The sequence below is a fragment of the Sesamum indicum genome, linkage group LG13, assembly GCF_026168435.1.
Source record: "Sesamum indicum cultivar Baizhima isolate 11 linkage group LG13, ASM2616843v1, whole genome shotgun sequence".
Taxonomy (NCBI): domain Eukaryota; kingdom Viridiplantae; phylum Streptophyta; class Magnoliopsida; order Lamiales; family Pedaliaceae; genus Sesamum; species Sesamum indicum.
Genome location: NC_142669.1, coordinates 12,726,882 through 12,749,182, shown reverse-complemented (window position 1 = coordinate 12,749,182; position 22,301 = coordinate 12,726,882). Strand labels below are relative to the sequence as shown.

The following is a 22,301-nucleotide window of genomic DNA, read 5'->3' as shown; positions in this document are numbered from 1 at the left end:
TCAAGAGTACTTACCTCATTACTTCTCCTTGGTGGATCATCGTATCTAACCTTAAACTGTTGCGTGTTGGATGCCATAATTGAAATAAGAGTACGCGCTTCGGTAGGGGTTTTATTGGACAGTGCTCCTCTACTTGCCGCGTCTATCAATTTCCTATACATGCTTGATAGACCTTCGTACACGTACTGGATCAATAGGTGGTCAGGGATTTGATGATGGGGGCAACTTTTCACAAGTTGATTGAATCTTCCCTAATATTCAAAAAGACTCTCCTGCAAATTGACAAATCCCACTGATCTCCTTCCGGATTGTTATGGCTCTTGACCAAATGCAGAAAATGAGTTTGAAACTATTTTTGGAGCTGTCAAATTAAATTTGAAATATGTATTATTGGAACGGCTATTGTAATACTTATAGTTATGAGATTGCATCAACGTTGGAACAGTCTTTTGATTTCGTTTTGGAATGGCCTTGCATTATGTTGCAACGGGTTTTTTCCCATTTTTTGTAATACTATTTTCAACACATGTTGTAGCGGCCTTTGCGGCTCGTATAATGAATGTTGGTTTTAGTTTTATACTAGCCATTATCACTATTTTTTACCCTACTCTAGTAACGATTTTTTAAACGGCTGTTTAAAAATTAATAACTCTCTTTTATATGATCTTTGAAACTGCTTTTGTAGTTATATGATATTAATTCCTATTCCAAAACTCGTTACAAAAGCCTTTAAAAAAGTAAAATATTTTTTTATATTATTTATTTGTATTTAATTTATTTTAATATTTATTTTTGTAATAATATTTTTTGTTATAAATATATATTTGAATTTGTTAAATGTGAAATATTATATAAATAGTATATAATATAGCAAGAAAATAAAAATAATTTAATTAAAAAATATAAAAATATTATTTAAACATTGTATTTTTACAGATAAAAAAAAAACCTAATCCAAATCTCGTCCCCGTCGGCGTCGTCTCGCTCTCCCTCATTGTTAGGTGCCGGGGGATCAACTAGAAGCTGGGATTGTTGGGGCGGCGGAGGGGCGGGCAAGGTGGTCCTCCGCTCCATCCAAGCCACAAAAAAGGTTCGTGAGCTGAATGTCAATCTTCAAAAGCTAAAGGAAGGCCTTTTTGATTGAATCATACAATGTGCATTCTGAGGTCCTTAAAGATAAGTTAGAGGAGTTGCTGGAGAAGGCAAAGACCTTTTGGAAATAGAGAGGGAAGGCGTTGTGGCTCAATGAGAGAGATAGGAATACGTTTTTTGTCCATGCTCAAGATACTGATGTTCAACATGACTATTAAGATTCTGCAGGATGATTGTGGTAAGAGTCATGTAGGCTGCAGTAATCAGGGGATGATTCAGAGTATTTTCCATTGGATTTTCAGCTCCACTAACCCGGATCTTACTGTGATAGACGAGTGCCTCGCAAGTATGCTGCCCTAGGTTAGTGCAGCTATGAACAACGAGTTCATTTGTCCACTCTCCTCGGACAAGGTCAAGCAAGCTCTTAATTTCTCCTGTCTTGTTTCAAATCACCATCACCACCCCCACCACCACAACCAAATCCGGTCATGGGGGACAGTATTAGCCACCTCGAGACAATGATGGCTATGATAAGGGAGATGTGGTCCTCCTCCTCGACTACCAGACCGTCACAGCCGACCGCAGCACCGCCTCCGACAAACCCCCCGGCGTCGAACCAGGACGATATAGACGTCGCTGAAGAGGAGGGTTTAGATTAGATTTTAATCTTTTTTTATTTGTGTAATTAGATAATATTTCATATTACTATAATATTTTTTTCTTAATTATTCATGTTTTTTGTTATATTCCATTATTTCATATTTATTCAATTAATTAAATTCATAATTATAATTAATTACAAATTTATTAAATTAATTTTTTAGACAAATTTATTCCAAATTTAGTGCATTCCTTTCCAACTAAAAAAAGAAAATTCTTTAGACATATTTAATATTAGGAACGGTTTCTAACAATGTGATACAATGACTGTCCCAAATTGGAACGGTCATGCATGTACAGTTTCTAAATATTTGGTGGGTGTCGAGATCACCAAAAATGATTCCTACTACACTTGTGAAAGTGGGAGTAGAGTCGATTCCACAGAGACTGATTTTAAGTTGATTTCTTTAAGAAAAAAAAAATAATGGGGGGAGATTTGATGATAAAAAGACATAATTGAAAACTAAATAAGCTAGGAAACAATTAAAATTATCTGGTGAAGATACGAGAGAGAGATTTTTCGGTTAAGGCTAGGATCATGCTTGATTCTTGTGAGTTGATCATTTATGCAAAAATAACATTATGTAAACAAATAAATCAGTTATGGTTGTTGGTACGACCTAACAACCTCACATTTCCTTACCTTTTTGTCAATCAAGGTACGACCGTTGGCTAGATCCCTAATTAACAGACAACCCTGGGAATGTAAACAAGATTTAATCTATTAACAACATTAAGAATTAGAAAGGCTTGATTCTAATCAACAAATTCCTACGAGGATAATTCGTTTAAACTGAATCATGCATTCCCCATAACATAACTAATTACTATGACATAATTAATCATTCTACGTTGCTACTAAGCATTGAACTAAACAAACAACTACACGAATTCTTAAAGTCTAATTAACTAAGCAAACCATCTTGATAATGAACAACGGCCGAATCATTCAAAAATCATATATTTGTGATAAAAACACAGAGAATAGCATGAATATTCATTTAACAAGTGTAAAAGTGTAGATTAGATCTCACAACATGTTATGAATTAAGCAATAATCATACCTTAATCAGAAAATAAAGAACTTAACCGGACATGTTAATAGAAGAACACACTAAGAAATGGAATTCCATTAACACCGGCAATAAATTAAAACTAAAGGAAAGAGTATGAGAGTGAAAAAGCTGATAAAATAAAGTTTTCTATTGAGTCCCAAGCTCCTCAAATGAAGAGATCCCCCCCATTTATAATAAAAGTCTCCTAGGAATCTAGACGTAGGGGAGGTAAGTACATGATTAGTTCTAAAAAGGTAAATAAATCACAAATAACATATTTTAAGGAATCCTTTCCAAATCCAAGCACACCATTCCTTGGAAATCACGACTTTTTTTTCTTCATCCATGTTGACCAAATCACTAAGCATGGGCAAGTTAAGTCAATCCCGCAGAAATTGGTTTGAGATCTTTTCTTCCCTTTTTGATGCCTTTAATTTTCTGGTTTTAGCTTGATTTTTGCCATCTTTATCCATATCATCCCTTTTTAACTGAATATGCAATAAATTCACATGATTATGAATGTTTTGGCTTAAAAAGGAAGATTAAATCACTATAAAATCGTGACAATTTGCGTAGTCATCAATATTTATAACGCCATTTATAAAGATGGGTAGCCAACTGTTTCAAAAATTGGTCTAACTTAATTCGGCCACTTTCCAACCGTACCAAAGAAAAAAAAAAGTTTTTTAACCCACCCCGAAGTCCTGCCTTTTTTTATGGTGTACTTATCTCAGAATCAAGCATGTAATGAGTAGTGCTCAAATTTATTTTGAAACTTTCGTGTAACTTTGAAATTCATTTATGAACTCATTTATGAACGGGTAGGGGCCAACCAAGCCTCCTACCTAGACACATGTAGCGTTCCCAAAAATTTTTTTTGCTTCATGTAGATTAAAAAAGGCATTTTGACAAAGATATATTACTAACTTAATTAATTTATTAAAAATACTTCATCAACTTGCTATCATTAAAATAAATTCAAAGCTATTCAAATATTAATATGTACAAATTGAACAACATTAAAACACAAAAGATGATCTTGACTTTGTCCATATAATAGACTGTTATTAATGAATTACACGATCAGCATAAATTCAACATAGAAAGAAAAATTAAAGAATCGGTAGGAATATATATATATATATATATATATATATATGAAAACCTTATTTTAAGTTTGAAATTTTTTTTATCATTTTCAAATATTAGTCAAGTTTAATTAATTTAAATTTCTTATGTACTCTTTTATTTTCTAAACTATCATATTATGTTCAAATTAATCTTATCATAAACATAATTTGGAGTTGTCATTATGAAAGTAAAGGCGAAAAATTCTTATGGATTTTTTTTTTAAAAATAAAATATCAAAACGTAAAAAGAAAAGTCAACAAACTATGTACAAAATCTAAAAATTTTAGATGACAAGTAAATTTAGTCAATTAATTTCTAAAAAAATTTAATTTCAATTATTTACAATTAACAATTAAACAATTACATGAATTTATAAAGTCCAATTAGCTAAGCAAACCTATTGATAGTGAACAATTGGCCACATTATTCAAATATCAGACGTTTGTAATAAGAGCACAGAGAATAGCATGAATATTAATATAACAAGTATAAAGAGAACAAATTAGATCTCACAACATATTACGAATCAAGCAATCACCATACCTTAACTAGAAAATAAGGAGTTTAGCCGAACATGTTAATGGAAGAACACACTAAAAAATGGAATTCCATTAATTCCGAATATAAAATAAAAATAAAAGAGAAAAGATGAACAAAGAATTTTATAGAGTTCCAACTAATGACTCACTCCTTCGAATAAAGAGACCCCCCTATTTATAATAAAAGTCTCCTACGAATCTAGACGTAGGGGGGAGATAAATACGTGATTAACTCTAAAATGGTAAATAAATCACAATAAATAAGTTTTAAAGAATCCTTTCTAAACCTAAACACTTCATTCCTCGCTTAGTCAATTTTGCAGAAATTTCCTTGTAATCTCCTTTTTTTCCTTTTTGATGCCTTCAATTTCGATTTTAGCTTGAGTTTTGTCATCTTTGCCTCATATCTTCCTTTTTTGCTGAATATTCAATAAAATCACATAATTAGGGATGTTTTGATTTAAAAAAAAAAAGATTAAATCGCTATAAAATCATGACAATTGCAGAGTTATCACATGCATATATAATTCCCAAAATCCTTTAAATCTTATTTTAGTATAGTTTGCTAAAGATAAATCATATCCAAGCCTATTGAAATTAAACTTAATTACATAAATATAGTACCTTTTGTTTATTAAAAAATTATACATATACTCGTTCCAGAGCGTTGGTGTAAATTACTGTTACAATATAAGGGAGTATACTCATTTATAATTTTGTAAAGCACAAGAGGTATTTGTATAATTAGACCTAACCTTAGATGATGCTGATATAAATTAATATTACAACATCGGAAGGTATACTTATACTTTTATAAAGACCAATAGATAGTTTGTATAATTAAATTTGACCGTACGAGGTCTTGATGTAATTTACCAGGACTAGAGCTCTTATAGTTAGTAAAAGAGGGCAAAATGGACAATATTCAGATCGAAACACAAACATAAGTGGCAAATTGTGCGAGTCACTAGAAGAAAATTTACTATTGACTATATTTTAATTTGATTGTGGACTAAAAATAATGATAAATGTTAATCATTCATGATTAACTAGAATCGAAAAAAAAAAAAAAAAAACTTAGCTTATTCACCATGAAAAAATATTTGACAAATATTTTAGCTATACTCACAAATACTACAGCCAACAAACATTGCATGACCGTGGCTAGTGACTATTTACTGTGGCTGTATATTTTTAACCCTGTAAATTAGCTATAATTAAATATTACATTTCTTGTAATGCGTTAAGTACACAAGAAAGCGACGTGGTATTAGATACTTCTTTTTCAAAATACTAACTGTTGTAGCACTCCATTCTTTCAAGAAATAATATTTATATTTTAAAAATATATAAAATATATTAATTGGGTAGTTAAGTTAATGTATAACTGGAAAATTAAATAAGCTAGTTATCTTATTTAAAAAAAGAATTGGGATCACAAAAAAATGAAGTAGCGGTGTCAAAACCGATACTTTATGTCTATAGCACCTATTTTGTTTATAATAATATTATCCGTTGTAGCACGCTGTACCTATTTTGTTTATAACAATATTTTACATTTTAAAATTTATTTAAATACGAACAAAATATATAAATCAACACATCACATTTAAAAAAAAAACAACCTTAAAGCATTGTCAACACAACAAAAAAAATTAGTATCACGATGTCTCGGACTACCATTTGTGAGTCAAAAAGATTTTTTTTTTCGATAATCGTATGAATAGATCAAAACTTAGGTCAAAGCTCACAACTTGGAATAAATGTTCTTCACCTGCAATAAATTCCATTTTGTGGCAATTTCATAGTTTTTTGGAGATAAAATTGTATGACTTTCCTCTCATCTTCCTTGAGAAAACGAAACCTCAATTCAAACTGACCAACATGACAATGGAAAACAAACCAGAAATTTCACGCCTGCAAGTGCGAAATTGTTGCAGATTTTCTGCGATGCAACTCAGAAACTAACACATCAAATCAATTTTTATTTTTTTTTTAAAGTAAGAGTGATGATTTTTTGTTAATTGAAATAAATTAATTATAAATATAATCATTTCTGTCGACATCAATATTTAACAAAGACTATTAAAATAATCACATCCTACTTAATAACACCTACTGTTATAGTAGACAACAACTCTTGCTAAACAGCAGACGACATCCCACATACCTGATGGGGTTCGAGCCTATGACCTCTAAAATAATAGGGCCTCAACTTCGCCAACTGAATTAAGCCTTATTGGCCTAACATCAAATCAATTAATCATAAGACCTGCAGTCTCTTCAAAATCTTCAAAACTATGTCTGATCGATGAATTTGGATGTGATGGAAGGATTTAGAGAAATGATTTTAAATTAATTCTACATGAAATTAAAGGATTTGAAATCGATCAAAATTTAACAAAGCATAATTTAAAATTAGAATGGATTTAATGCAATTTACCCCTTTGTAATATTGCAAATGAGGGAATTACCCCGTATGAAAAAAACTAGCAATTTACCCTCCTGTATTTTTTAAAATGACACAATTTAACCCCCAATGGTAAACTGATAAAAAAAAATTCATAACGGGTAATTTGCTCATTTGCAATATCACAGGAGGTTGCTTGCACTTTTCTTAAATTAGAATAGAATGATTTGAGACCCTGTAAATTAAAAAATAGTCAAACAAATTCAAATATTTTTTTTCTAGAATTTAAAATTTATAATTTCAAATCTATGGATTCGATATGCAACATAAGAACTTAAAAAATAAAATACAATCCTCAGCAAAGGAAACAATTGGTATGGTGGTCCTCCAATGGCTGGTTCAAGTGCCTCTGAATTTCCGGAGGTTGACATTGTGACCAGATTTTTTATAAAAAAGATCCACATGCAAATAAATAAATAAATAAATAAGGTGACAGAAAATCATAAGCTACTTTTGAATTTTCAATAATTTGAATTTTGTCCATTAATTTATTCTAAGGGAGAAGAAAATTGTTCGAATACAAGTGTTGATATACTTAATAATTTGGGTGGGGAAATTGTATTTACCAAGAGCAAATTCAATAAATTTCCAGTCAATTTTATCCTAAGCCTTTGCAAGATCAAGTTTATTCGTTTTTTTTTTTTTTTTTTTGTGGGACAAATTCATTTTGGTTTGGTGATATTAATTTATTTATTAAAGGTCTAATTCTATTAATAAGTATATTAAAAATAATCTTGTAACTTATATTACATAAAAACTGATAGGCCTGTAGTGAATTTGATATTTACTAGAGTTCAGTAGTACCATAGTAACCGAATGATCTTTAGTAAAATTTTAAAATTGGGGACTAACCTGTAAAATAGAGGTTGGCACTCTGATATTTAAATTAGTAATTGATTAACTGAAGAGATAATTGAGAAATTTGAAATAATATAAGAATAATGATGTAATATTCAAAATGACTTGATAAAATATCAAAATAAAACGATAATAATCATGTGGAGTGTGCAAAATGAGCAAGAGACTTGGTCAAAATCGTGAGAAAAGAATGTATGAGAGTGAAATGATACTTGTCCCCTACAAGATGGCCCTTTATTTATTGGTCGGCTGAGAGCAAAATTCGAAAGTAATTGCAGCATATCATACATTGTTTGAAAGTCATGACTTAACTAATTAATAAAAAAATAGATCGAAACTTGAACTTATCTGGAAGAAGATATGACCATTTGATTGAGTCATGCCCAGTCAGTCCGATTTCAACAAAGTTTGTTTTACATATTGTTGTTAGATTGACTGCCATGGATTTTTAAGAGGAGTTTATTGGAGATTTGTCAATGTAACTTATCCCAAGATGTTAGGAGTGCATGTGATGTGGAATACTTGCTGCTTGAATCACCTTGTTCGACTAGGCTTGCCAGGCTAATTATGAATATTTGATGTATGGGCTTTATACCTTGCTCATGGCCAGCAGGGCTGGTTTAGCAAGGCTACAAAAATAGGAGCTCACATCCTCTGTTTTGGACCTTCGGAAAAGTATGATGCAGGGGGTATCATAACTGCCCCCTGCCCCCCTCCAGTAGTGCAAGAATAGTGTTTGATTGCTCCAGTAAATAAGTATTCTTACTACTAGGGGTGGCCATATAGGTGGAAATTCAGGGTTCCAACCTAATCCATCTAATTTTAGGTAGGGATGGATTTAATATTTTTCAATGTAGGTCCAATACAATTTTGTTTAAGTAAATTTAAATAGACTATGGATCCTAAATGAGCTTTTTATATTTATTTTTTGTTATTCAATTGAAAGTCATTTCTAATAATAGAATTTCAATGAAAGATTTAGCGTAATCATTAGTGCAATATAGGTTGTATTTTATTGAGTTAAATTTAATTACACTTATTACATAGGAGATATCGCTGTTATATATTGACAAGGGGCAAATCCTCTTCTTGAAATCCACTGTCCTCACTAGATATTCTGACTGCACTGGACAGAGCTTATAATGATCATATCCGTGACACAATCATTTCTCACCAGATCCAAGATATAGCCATCGTTTGCACATGACTGTCATGATTCCTCAAGTTGAGGACTACTTCCTTATTATTGGAGCCGAGGAATTCTAGTCATACCGACTAATCCTCCAAGACTTCCATATGATGATTTTCTGCGAATCAGTCCAGTCAACTAACCCACTGAAATTACATAGACGTCCAATGTCTATCGTCGATGAAATACGAACTAATCCAATAAATGTAATATTCAGTGCAAGTCTTTGTAGGACTCTCGATGCCCAATCTTGAGGTCCTTGACCTGGAACATTTTAAACCAACCCTCAAAAGTTGGTTTCATAGTCGTCATCCAGTGCGCATCCCACACTACATAGGTTATCTAAATGGTCTGTGGGTATCTGTTGTGACGTTAAATCGATGTTTAACCCAATGCGTAAACACAACAGACATATATGCCAGAATGAATACTTACCATATTCATCAAGGCAATATTACTTGAATAAAGATTGCTGAATAGTTCCCAAAAATAGTCAATCCAATTGGCTTTTTGGTCACCTATTCCAATAGTATTTGTAATCATATATATATGCCATATTTAGTGACGAAAATTTACACAAACACTCCCTGAAATATAATATACTAATACCTCTCTCATTCAAGACGTGTACCTATAATTTTATAAATGATCAAAAATATTTATATACTTAAAGCTAAGCTCAAAATCGGTCCAACTGATCTACCCTTTGCATCTACGCACAAGGTCAAAGCCCACAAGTTGCAATAAATGTTCTTCTCCTCCAATAAATTCCATTTCGTGGCAATTTCATTGTTTTTGGGACATGAATTGTATGACTTTCTTCTCATCTTCGTTGAGAAAGCGAAACCTCAACTCAAAGTGAACAACATAACACTGAAAAACAAACCGAAATTTCATACTTGCACGTATGAAGTTGTTGCAAATTTTCGGCGATGCAACTCGGAAACTAACACATCAAATCAATTTCAGACCTAATTTTAGTTTCCCTTGTCGACCAAGCAGTTTTTGGTAGGGAACAACAATTTTTGTCCTTTTTCCCAATTTCTTTAGATCCGTTAAGGCATTTCCAACTTCGGTATTGTTTGAGAATAAATAAAAATTCCCAGTCAAAAATCAGTATGAATATTTGAACACTACTTGAAATTTGTTGGAAATTTTAGAAAGCTCAAACACTTTTTAAAAAAGTGTCTTTTTTTGTTTTTATAAAAAGAAGACCATAAGATATGACGCTTTTGCTCCCAAAGTTCTTAAATGGGAGGTTTTAAATTTAAAGCTCAATTACAATGATTCTTCTCAAGGCTAGATCTAAAATATACAAATATTCTCTTTAGGAGGATTGAAGTCACTAGAAAAGATATAATTTTTCACTATGATCATAACAAATACAAATCAATTGTGGTTTCGCAACGGCTATTAGTCGTTGTTTTCACAAATGCGGCCAAAATCATGGTAAATATTTTTGGCTATGGCTAAAAACCATGGCGAATATTGATTAATCATGGTAAAATTTAAATTTTTGCTTTGATTTTATTTAATCGTGGTTAATAATATTGATTTACCATAATTTTTAAGCCGTGTTCCTTTATAGTAGACCGAAAATTCAATTTTTTTCTTATAGTGAGTTGTAATTATAAGTACCCTCCCGATATAAATTTTACATTGACCCCTTATTTGTAATTTTGCAACAAACAAAGAGTATTTATGTAATTAATTTATCTGAAATTTAATCTCAATATATAGGTATTTGTCTTATACATTAAATATTAAATGGATTTTTTTTTTTTTTTGTCTTCGTTGGTCGTGGTGGTGCATTTGATGTGTGTGCTTGAATTCTTAATTTATATGAATTTAGAAATATTTATTATTTTTTAGGTAAATGTAATTTTCATTAAATAAATAGTACAATCGTACAGTACAACACTGCTCAATGAGTCGAGTCTCCCTCGACTATATAACGGACAAGAACTAACAGAGCGAGCTAAAGAAGCACTAAGAATCCTCTGTCTAATATCTTTCATAATGAGTCAAGCAAGTGAATAATTATTATTTTTGAGGTATAATACAACAATTATTTCATTGTGCTTATTGAATTTACTATTAATGAAAAAATGGAACGAAAAATTTAAAAGAAAATGTCAAAAATATCGGACAACAGAGAGCAAAAAAATATGACGTATGGAGAAACTTATATTGATCGAAGTTTAGGGTTTTGCATAAAATTCTTTTAGTCAATATACATAGTAGAATAGATTACAATTTGTGCATATAATGAATAATTGATTGATATATTTAATTAACAATGCAATTATTATTATTTTTTTCAATAAAATAGAACATGGAAAATCCAATTAATTACTTGAGATAGGATTGAAAAATAAATCAAATTATTCGATAATCGATTAAAATTGGTAGATAAAAGATCATTTGAACTCAATCTGTTAAACTTGACAAATCAAACATACACAAAAAAGACTCGAGCCCGATTCAATTAGTGAAAAAATAATGAAATATGCTAATATTAAATTACTCGAGCTCGACTAATGTTCGATTTAATTAAAGCCCATTTGAGCTCTATTAATAATCAAATCAAATTAATATAATTTCTGAAGTTCGATATAATTTAAATAAATTTTAATAATTATGTGTTCGACTCAGACTCGAATCATGCACAACCCTAACCAGACATTGAGGATGAAGAGAAGATTTCTCCTCATAATTTATGTGGCTATCATGTCTTCTCATTTGAAGTAGCAGAAAATAAATGTATATACATAAATAGATGGTGGTGGGGACAGCCATCAGGAAAGTTGTTAGACAAATGCGACTTTTTCCAATTTTCTGATTCACGTTTACTAAATTTTCAGCCTGATTTTAGTTTATTTTGCTTTGGAAATTTGAAGTTGCTATTTCACACGTAAGTTCATCTATTTCTCTTTTTCTACTCCGCAGGGGTGCGAACGTGAAAAATGAACGCACTATTTATCACCCTAAAAAGAAATTAATACTATAAAAAATATTATTCAAATATATCATTAAAAAAATTAAGACATTTAACTATAATTTAGTTGTCATTGTTAACAACAAATAGTCATAGTAAATAATTGTTGACCATAATCATGCAACGGTGGTAGGTCGTGGTTTTTTTTGCGAATGTGGCTAAAATATTTGTCATGACCATAGCTCTTAGTCATGACAAATAAATTTTTTATGGTGCAAAAACTAGTTATTTTTTGTATCAATTTTATTTAATCATAGTAAAAATTAGTCATTTACCATAATTTTTAGTCAGAGCCTCTAATATTGTAACAAATAATTTATTTTTTCCTAGTGTATATATATTGGACGGCAATAACTTTTATTTATCAAGAAATCATCTTGAAATTTGTCTTACTATATGTGTGTACACACACACACACACACACATATATATATATATATATATATATATACATATATAAAGAGAAAAAACAGGCAAAATCCCTGTAACATTGTAAATGAGCATATTACCCTTATAAAAAAAAAAAGCAATTCACCTCCCTTAATTTTATAAAATACAGTAATTTACCCCTTTGTATTTTTCAAAATGAAGTAAATTACCTGCTTAAACAGGAAGGTAAATTGTTATTTTTTAATATATGAATGTAATTTGCTCATTTGCAATATCGCAAATATATAAATTGATTAGCTATATTTATAAGTAGCCAACTCATTCCTTATTATATAATTTTTTGGAGATAAGTCATAATAACCAGTCAAATTGAATCATAAGTCGTGCTGTCAGTTTTATTAGGTGGGTCAACAATGATATATCGAAGTCGGAAGTTCTAGCTGTGTAATTACAAGAGACATTAGTCTTGCACTTAGTTATGCGTTTTGAGTTTTGTAATGACTAGAAACTTCACTTTTCTCCTCTGATTGTGTCCATAAAATCTTCATTTAAAAATTAAATGCAAAATTTGACGAATTGCTGAGGTTTATATAATATATTGATAAAAAAAAGTACTTCTTATTAATATTCGTGAAAATTTCTTATTTGAAGGATTAATTATAATTGTAGAGAGTATTTTACAGTTGGTGGTATTAAAGTGTAGTGTCCTAAAAATTGCTACATTGGATGAATATATTAATTATGGGCAAAATCCTTTTTTGGTCCTATTAAAAAAGTCGTTTTAGTTTTTAATACAATAATTATTGCGGGCTCGAATTTTAGTATCATTAAAAAATACACTTTTTTGGTCCCAAGTTAACGGTAAAGGTCATGTGCCTCGCACGTGGGTGTTAATAGTCGTTCATCCTATTCACTCACGTGACTTTGACTTCAAAGGTCATGTGTAATGGTATCAAAACAACAAAAAAAACGTATTTTTTTGGTACCATTAAAAGAAAAAAATATTTTGACCAATTTTGGAACAAATTATAAGATTTTTTTTTTATTTTTTACAAAAATAAAAATGTTAGAAAAACTTATTTTAATATATATAATAAAATAGCTCTAAAATTATAATTATTTGTATTTCGAATAATTTTTAAGATCTTTTTTACTATTTTTAAAATTAAATTATTATTTGGTCTAAAAATATATTGATAATTCATCACAAACTATAAAAACTAAAATTTAATTTTTGAGTACAAGTATTAGATATATTTTTTATTAAATAACAAATGAATATTTAAATTAAAATTATGTACCTTGAAGATAAATTGTACAACTATTAATTTTTTGAATTAAAATTTTATTTTATTTGCAAATGTTTTAATAAACTTTGACCAGAAAATTATAAGAAATAAAATTTCATTTTAAAAAAATTAAAGTATAAAGAAATTTTATTTTAATATAAATAATAAAACCGTTTATAATTAATGATTATTTATTTTAGATAAATTCTAGCATATTTTAATTATTTTTAAAATTAAATTATTATTTATTCTAAAAATATTCTAATAAACTTTGACCAAAAAAAGTAAGAAATAAATTTTAATATCATTTCTAATACTTATGTCTAATGTGAACAACTATAATTTAAAAATTAAGTTATTATTTAATAAAATAAAATTTATCTAATACTTTATTTAAAATAACTTTTAATTTTTATAGTTTGTGCTCAAATATTAATACATTTTTAGAAGAAATAATAATTTAATTTTAAAAATAGTAAAATATATCCTAGAAATTATGTGAAATAAAAATAATTATAATTTTATAACTATTTACTATATATAACAAAATATTTTTTTAATATTTTCATTTTGTAAAAGGAAAAAAGAATTTCTTATAATTTGTGGTGAAAGTTGGTCAAAAGATGAGAAAAAAATGAAGTGGGGTAAGAAAATGAAGTGGAAATGGGATGTTGGAAGCCCTAACATATGCTAATTTTCCCTCAATTTCCGCAGCATCACATCCATTTTTCCTCCAAAATGGTGGAGTTAACGGCAATTAACGGAGCATAGCAGTCATGTGCGCCGCACATGACTTTACAGGATTAAAAAGAATTATTTTTTAATTTAATAATACCAAAACTCAAACCCGCAATAATTATAGTACCAAAAATGAAAATGACATTTTTTAAGGATACCAAATCATTGCAAAGTGAGTATATACCTGTCATGACTAATAGTACTTGACAATACATGAACACAATTTATGATAAACTACAGTTACTTTTTATGAAATTCAGCATAATTGCCATACTTCCTCACTATTGAAGAATTAATACGCTCTATTAGTAGTAATTACTTGATTATATTCATTAGTGTTACTGTATTAAATTATGTAGTGACATTTTTTGTCTACTTAGAACTTATTTTGACAATGACGGACAATAATTTAAAAAAATAGCAAATTGCAGACATCTGTCCAAAAATTACAGATTTTGCCGAAAAATACTACTTAGGTGTTACGTGCCGGATGCAAATTGAAGATATTTTCCGATCAAATTAGTATATTTTGACGATAAATGTCCTTATTATGAAATTTTAAAAATTTTAAAAAGATACATTTTCTCTCATTGTTAAAATGAATTCCAAGTGAACAAAAAGTCCTACCTCCCATTAGTAAGGACGAAAAGTGTAATTTTTATTCAGTAAGAACATAACTGTCGATATGGAGGTCAGATGTGAGTTTAAATCAAACATGAAATCTGAGTCTCATCGTACAGATGATAAAATACTGCACAATCACATGTGTAATATGAATCCATGTGACTCTCATCGTACAGATGTAAAAATAATGCACAAACACATGTGTAATGAATCCATGCGTATCGGACATGGGAATTTAAGAGAAATCACTCCCACAAGAAATATATACAAGGGTAAATGTGCAACTATTTTACTTTAATTACTTCACTCTCTCCACAAAATAAAAAAAAAAAAGAAAAAAGTCGAATGATATTATTAAATAAAATTATCATTGATTATATATTAAGTATCGAGAATTTAAGGTTTTCTCACAATAATACGTAATTTTCACAAAATAATTAATCATGATAAACAATTAGTAATACATGTATAAAAATAGTGAAATATCAACAAATATGTATAATTGTTTTTACATTTATGCAATCACTGTATAGGTGTTACGAGCACGTTTTCTTTTTGTAAAAAAGAAAGATAATTCATAACATTATAAGTGTCTATGCTTTGAAAACTATGGCTAACCAACATTATCTATATAATCAAATAAAATTAATATAAAAATTGTAAATTAATCTATATGATTATCTTTATTAATTATGATTATCTTTAATATATGACCAAACTCTTATGTGGCCAAGATTATATATATGGTTTCTTGTAGTGACCATTTGAAGTCAAAATGCAAGTTGGGTTGGTAAAATACTAGTAAATTACTCAACATGCAACAAGCTACATCCTATGATGGGATTTGGAAAATAAAGCAAGAGTTTGGCTGCTTCAACACTTAAAGGTCTTTGGGGAATTGCATGAAAAGTACTATGAATGTGGGAATGTGTTTGCCTAAGTTTATATAGAAAATAAAAATAAAATCACATCTAAAAATATTATATCTTATTTAAAAAAGAAAGTTTTTAGAACAATCGGGTAAAATCTTGTTATAAAATTTGTAAGATGTCCGTAATAAAATCTTAATTTTGAATCTTGTAAGTCCCATTTTCAAAAAAATTATCAAATATTTTACTAAATTAATGTTTTAAGAAACTTACAAACTCGGTCGGATATATGCCGTCTACTTGCGAGTATTATATCTTCTTATAACCCAAAAATCATGTGGCAAGAAAGGATCTAACCATAAAGATTTTGGCTTGAAGCTAAATTTCTAAACAATAGAATAGAAAAGGGGTTAAAAGTGACATATGTTAACCTATAGCATGAAGTGGAGAGGTCAAAAGCAGCCCATCTTAATGTGAACACCCATTGTATTGGGCACATGAAATCATATTTGTGTTCAAGGTCAAAAGTCTATGGTGTGATGAAAACATAAAGAATAGTGCGTGACTATGTGTAAGAATCATAGCAACTTCCCTGTTAACTTCCCCACAACTAGGCACACTGTTATGACAACGGGGACCCCGACTGGCCCTTGTCCATCTCATGACTTCCAACTCTTTGTTGGTTACAAATAAAAATCTCCTATATATAGGTGTGTGTTTTTTTGTCTATCTACACTCACACTCGCAACCCTCACTTGTCTCATATCTCTTCACAACTCCCTCTCCACCTTATTTCCCTCGAACAATTTCAAGAATCATCAATTTTTGAAGAGTAATAATTATGGATAAATTGCCTAAGTGTGGAGCTAATTATGTTCCTCTTACTCCCATCACTTTCTTGAAGAGAGCTGCCATGGTTTACTCGAACCGTCAGTCTATAATATATAGAGGCGTTCATTTCACGTGGCGCCAGACCTACGAGCGGTGTTGCCGCCTTGCATCTGCTCTCCGGTCGTTGAATGTTGTCAAGAACGATGTTGTAAGTACTTCCGTTATAGTACTATGTAACTTATGCATGTAACTTTGCTAACTTTTCAAATATTATAAGATGTCATGGATTTTGGTTGATAATTTGTTTTTGTGGATATAGGTATCAGTTTTGGCGCCAAATGTTCCGGCGCTCTATGAAATGCACTTTGCCGTGCCCATGGCCGGGGCGGTGCTAAACACCATCAACACGAGGCTGGATGCGCAAAACATTGCTACGATTCTCAAGCATTCCGAAGCCAAAGTTTTCTTCATTGATTACCAGTATGTGCCGCTGGCTCGTGATGCCCTGCGGGTTCTGATGGCCAACTCGCAGAACTCCGGCAGGCCTGAGAAGTTGATGCCACTCGTGGTGGTGATCGACGATGTCGACCAACCGACAGGCACGCGTCTAGGCGCACTCGAGTATGAGCAGCTCGTATCGAAAGGCGATCCAGGGTATGTCCCAGCGGAGATCACCAACGAGTGGGATCCAATTTCCCTGAATTATACATCGGGCACGACGTCAGAGCCGAAAGGAGTGGTTTACAGCCACAGGGGGGCGTATTTGAGCACTCTCAGCCTGATTCTTGGGTGGGAAATGAAGAGTGAGCCTGTTTATCTATGGTCACTCCCAATGTTCCATTGCAACGGCTGGACCTTCACGTGGGGTGTGGCGGCGCGCGGAGGCACGAACGTCTGCATCCGCAGCACCACCGCTGTTGAAATCTATGATAGCATCGTTTCCCACAACGTGACTCACATGTGTTGCGCGCCCATAGTCTTCAATATACTGTTAGAAGCCAAGCAGCACGAGCGACGTCAAATAACCGCCCCGGTAGAGATCCTGACGGGCGGAGCGCCGCCGCCTGCGGCCCTGTTGCAGAAAATTGAAAACCTCGGATTCCACGTCGTCCACGCCTACGGCCTGACGGAAGCGACGGGGCCAGCGCTCGTCTGCGAGTGGCAGAAGAGGTGGAACAAACTGCCTGCCGAGGGTCAGGCGAGACTGAAAGCAAGGCAAGGAATCAGCATCCTGACGCTGGCGGACGCCGACGTGAAGGACCCGCAGACGATGGAAAGCGTGCCCAGGGACGGGAAAACAATGGGGGAAATCGTGCTGAGAGGAAGCAGCATAATGAAGGGGTACTTGAAGGATGAAAAGGCTACGGCGAAAGCCTTCCGGAATGGCTGGTTCTTCACTGGGGATGTTGCGGTGGTCCACCCCGACGGATACCTGGAAATCAAGGACAGGTCGAAAGACGTGATAATCTCCGGAGGAGAAAATATAAGCAGCGTGGAGGTGGAGGCGGCGCTGTACAAGCACCCATCAGTGGTGGAGGCGGCGGTGGTGGCTATGCCGCATCCCAAGTGGGGGGAGAGCCCATGTGCATTCGTGACAATGAGAAATTCCGCCGCCGTGGAAGAGGCTGACATCATTCAGCACTGCCGGCGAAACCTGCCGAATTATATGGTGCCGAAGAAGGTGGCATTCATGGAGGAATTGCCCAAGACTTCAACCGGGAAAGTGCAGAAATTTCAGCTGAGAGCCATTGCTAAGACCTTCGAGATTTCATCGGAGAATGAGAGCTGTTCGGCCAAGAAATCATCTTCTACTACTCCACAGAGCAGCTGGGAAATGCCAAGACATTACCAATACCAGAATCAGGAGCAGATTCTTGCTTTATCTCGTCTGTAACATTGCACCTAACCGGTAATAAAAATTCAGGTGCTAATTAAAAGCAATAAGAACAGAGTGTAGGGGTGTGTGCGCAGAAAGTACGAACAGTTGTTTTTGGCTGCTGCAATCAATTATATTTTTTATTTTAACGATAAATTGTATAATTTCCCCATAAAGTTCTCGTAAGCGGGTGTCTGCTTAATTATGTTTCTACCGCAACAAAACATTGATTTTTGGGATGATCACAATTTAAAAATTATAATAAATTAATTAGATAATATATTCTCCTTCTCTAAGTTTGATGTAATTATATGTAGATTTTTTTGTGATTTGAAAAATTATATTTAGCACCCCTAATGTTTGATTATGTTTAACAAATAAGTCCATCTGTTAGTTAAAATTCACGAAATTTGCTGATATTAACAGAAAAAATTGAATAAAAATTGATATTACATAGATTAACATATTATTGACTTATTGCAGGTCAAATATTTTTTTCCGACTAAACTACTTTTATAACGGTGGAGATATACCTCTTCACATGCATTAATACATGAAGAAATATGAGGGTAATTTGGTCATAAAAGAATTATTTGACCTGCAATAAGACAATAATAAGTCAATCATAGGTAAATATAGATTTTTTTTTTGTTAATATCAGCAAATTTGGTGAATTTTAACTAATAGAAGACTTATTTGTTTAACAGAAACAAACTTCAGGGATGCTAGATATAATTTTTCAAACCATAGGGGGTCTACATGTAGTTACACCAAACTTTAATGGAAGAGAGGGGCGTGCAATTATCCCTAAATTAATACTATTAACTGCGGTGATGTGTTGAAAAATAACACGGGTCCAATGGGTGTGGACTATTGCTTAGGGTTCAGATTGAAGCATATGCAGGCTCTAAGGAGAGGACCTGCAAAAAACACGTTAGCACTCTGACACTGAAGTTAGTATTGGATGGGAGATGAACTAAAATAAAATAGTAAATGAATTTTATTGAAAATTGAGATATGGTGAATGACCTAAATAAAAAGTGCAAAAACACACAAAAGTATGGTTATAGAATGCTTAAAAAGAGCTTAGAGAGTGAGAGAGCCGTCGCCCGCCTGGAGGGACTAAACTAGTATTTATAAGGGAGTGATCCATTTGTTGGGGTCTATCCCACTTCCGAGAATGTTGTGGAGATTGCTTGGGATGATTGGATAAGGGATAAGTTATCGTTATCTGCAACTGGATTTGCATTAGTAAGAATCTTCTTTAACTTTGGAAACCCCAGGCATGCGATGAGTCCTAGCCGCCAGGGAGTCCCTCTTACTTATGCAGGATTCCTTGAGCTGATGTGGTCCGATGTGGCTGTTGACATCTGGGGCAACTCGGTGCCACGTGGGAGAGTAGGCTGCCACGTTTGTAGGTTTTTCGGGCCAAGCATCTTGGTTGGACTTTAACTATGGATCAAGTTAGGGATGTCCTAGGCCTCCTCCCTTTTCCCTAGTTCTTAGTTACCTGGCTTGTCTGACCTTGCATAATTAAACCGTGGGTTAGGTTGTCTTTTTAGGTTTGGTCACCCTAGGCACACAAATCATACGAGAAATAGAATTAATGTTCATATCTGCTTGTTTTCGTTTTTATTTTTGGGTAAATTACAATGATCTTCCCTAAGGTTTAGCATAATTGTGAAACCTACTCATTATTTGCAAAATTACAAGTTACCCCCTCATGTTAAATAATGAGGAGGTATTCGTAATTATGTCAAACCTCATGGGAGGTCATTGTAATTTACCCTTTATTTTTAGTTTTTAATTTTTGAAACTGAAATTAAAATGAAAACATGTTTGTTTATTAGTATTCTCATTAAAAATAGGGTTAATAACACTTAAACTCCCTCTAAAAATGAAAAATTACACTTTTCTTTAGAGAAATTTAAAATTACACTTACAACCCCTTAAAAGATTTATTTTCGTTAGGGTTTCAACAAAAATACCGATGATAGCAAAAAAAATTACATAAATTTCAATTTTATCCCTCATTTAACATTCTCATGTAATAATTTTGTACTTATAAGAAAAGTTGTAATGATATTAACCTCACTCTGCTTATATATATATTACATTTATTCCTTTATAAGTACAAAAATATATATAAAAAGGTTAAATGAGGAGAAAAATTGAAAATTTATGTATTGTTTCTTGTTAGCCTGATCATCAACCTCATGTGTTATGTAATGAAGCATCTATTGCTTAATACAACATTTGCTCATTACATTTCGCGCAGGGTTGATTATTAATGCTAGCTTTTATCCTGTCTTTTTTAATGAATGGTTCTAAAAAGCTTCATAAAATTACCATATCTCAACTCCAAGTCCTGGCCCTGTTTTTCCATCGACTGAAACTCCTGTCTTGTGTACCATGAAACTTCATAAATGAAGTAGTTAATTGTAGTTGATCCCATGAAAGCAAAGGGTTCCGGTACGTGCTATGTGGATAGTCTATAACTATGTCTATTATATGTGATTTAGTCAAGTATATATAGTATATGAAGCGAACGGGGTTCACTCATCAAGTAAATGGATATAAGCGTCATAACCAAAAATGATTAGATTTTACCAAACTTGATCTGACAGATTGGACTAAACAAATCCATCGGAGATAAAGAGAAATAGTAAGTAAGAATTTCGACAGATTAAAATTTTTTCTTATATTTTAGGGATAATTTCATCTGCACCCTCAGTTTAAGATTTATTTATATAAATTACTTCGATGTTTAGAAAAAGGTCGAATTGCATTTGTGCCGCTGTATTTTTTAATTAAAAATTCTCTTGTGTTCTAAAAAATAAGCAAAAAAACCCCCAATAATTTTTAAAATCCTGTGGAAGGTGGGGTGATCTGGCTGGTGGTGCAGGTGGGCATAATCTTTTTGCCGATTTTAACCATTTTTTTTACTGTTAGTTGACAAATGTACTTGTTTTAACATTGTCTCTAATGATTTGTTCTTTTTCTTTTTGCATTTTCATCCCTCTAAAAAGTTTTGTTCTTAACTATATTTATTTAAATATCAAAATAAGAAAAAAGGTATATATTTTATTATAAAATTATAATTTAAATTAAAAAATTAATTAAATTTTATAATACAAAAAATAATATACTAATTCATTTTTTAAAATTTAAATGTTTATTTCAATGTAAATGTTAATGAACAATAACAATAATATTTTTTTAATTAATTTAAATTACTATTTAATAAATTATTTACTATAAATCATATTTAAATTTAAATTACTTGTATATGTATTTAGAATGAAAATTTTAATACTTTTTTTATTATTTTTAAATTTTAAAATATCATTTTTTCTAGTCATTTTAAAATTTTGGTTTTTCTTAAATCAATTTTTTAATTTATTAAAAACCTTAAAAAAAATGGACCCTTGCCATCACCTGAATCTCCGCAGGGAGGGTTCGCCCAAAATTGCCTTGCGTGATGGCGGTTTTTTGCTATGTCACACCACCCCAAATTTTTTTTGTCGCCTAGATTGGGGTCGGACGGCAGGCGGGCCGTGGGGTTGGGTTGGGCGGTGAGGTCGAGGGGGGCCCCGAGGTTGTGGTGGTGTTAGTTTTATTATTTTGTATTTTTTATATTTTATAATTATAAATATAATATATATCAAAACTGATTAAATCTTAACCTTTAA

General features: G+C 31.8%; 1 protein-coding gene across 1 annotated transcript; it reads left to right on the top strand.

Moving 5' to 3' along the window:
• The first annotated feature begins 16,627 nt into the window (after window positions 1–16,627).
• Window positions 16,628–18,758, top strand: LOC105175974 (trans-cinnamate:CoA ligase, peroxisomal-like). Its single transcript, XM_011098623.3, has 2 exons — window positions 16,628–16,941; window positions 17,053–18,758. Exons 1-2 carry the CDS (start codon window positions 16,744–16,746, stop codon window positions 18,625–18,627), a joined length of 1,773 nt encoding a protein of 590 aa, XP_011096925.2. The 5' UTR covers window positions 16,628–16,743; the 3' UTR covers window positions 18,628–18,758.
• The last annotated feature ends 3,543 nt before the right edge of the window (window positions 18,759–22,301 follow it).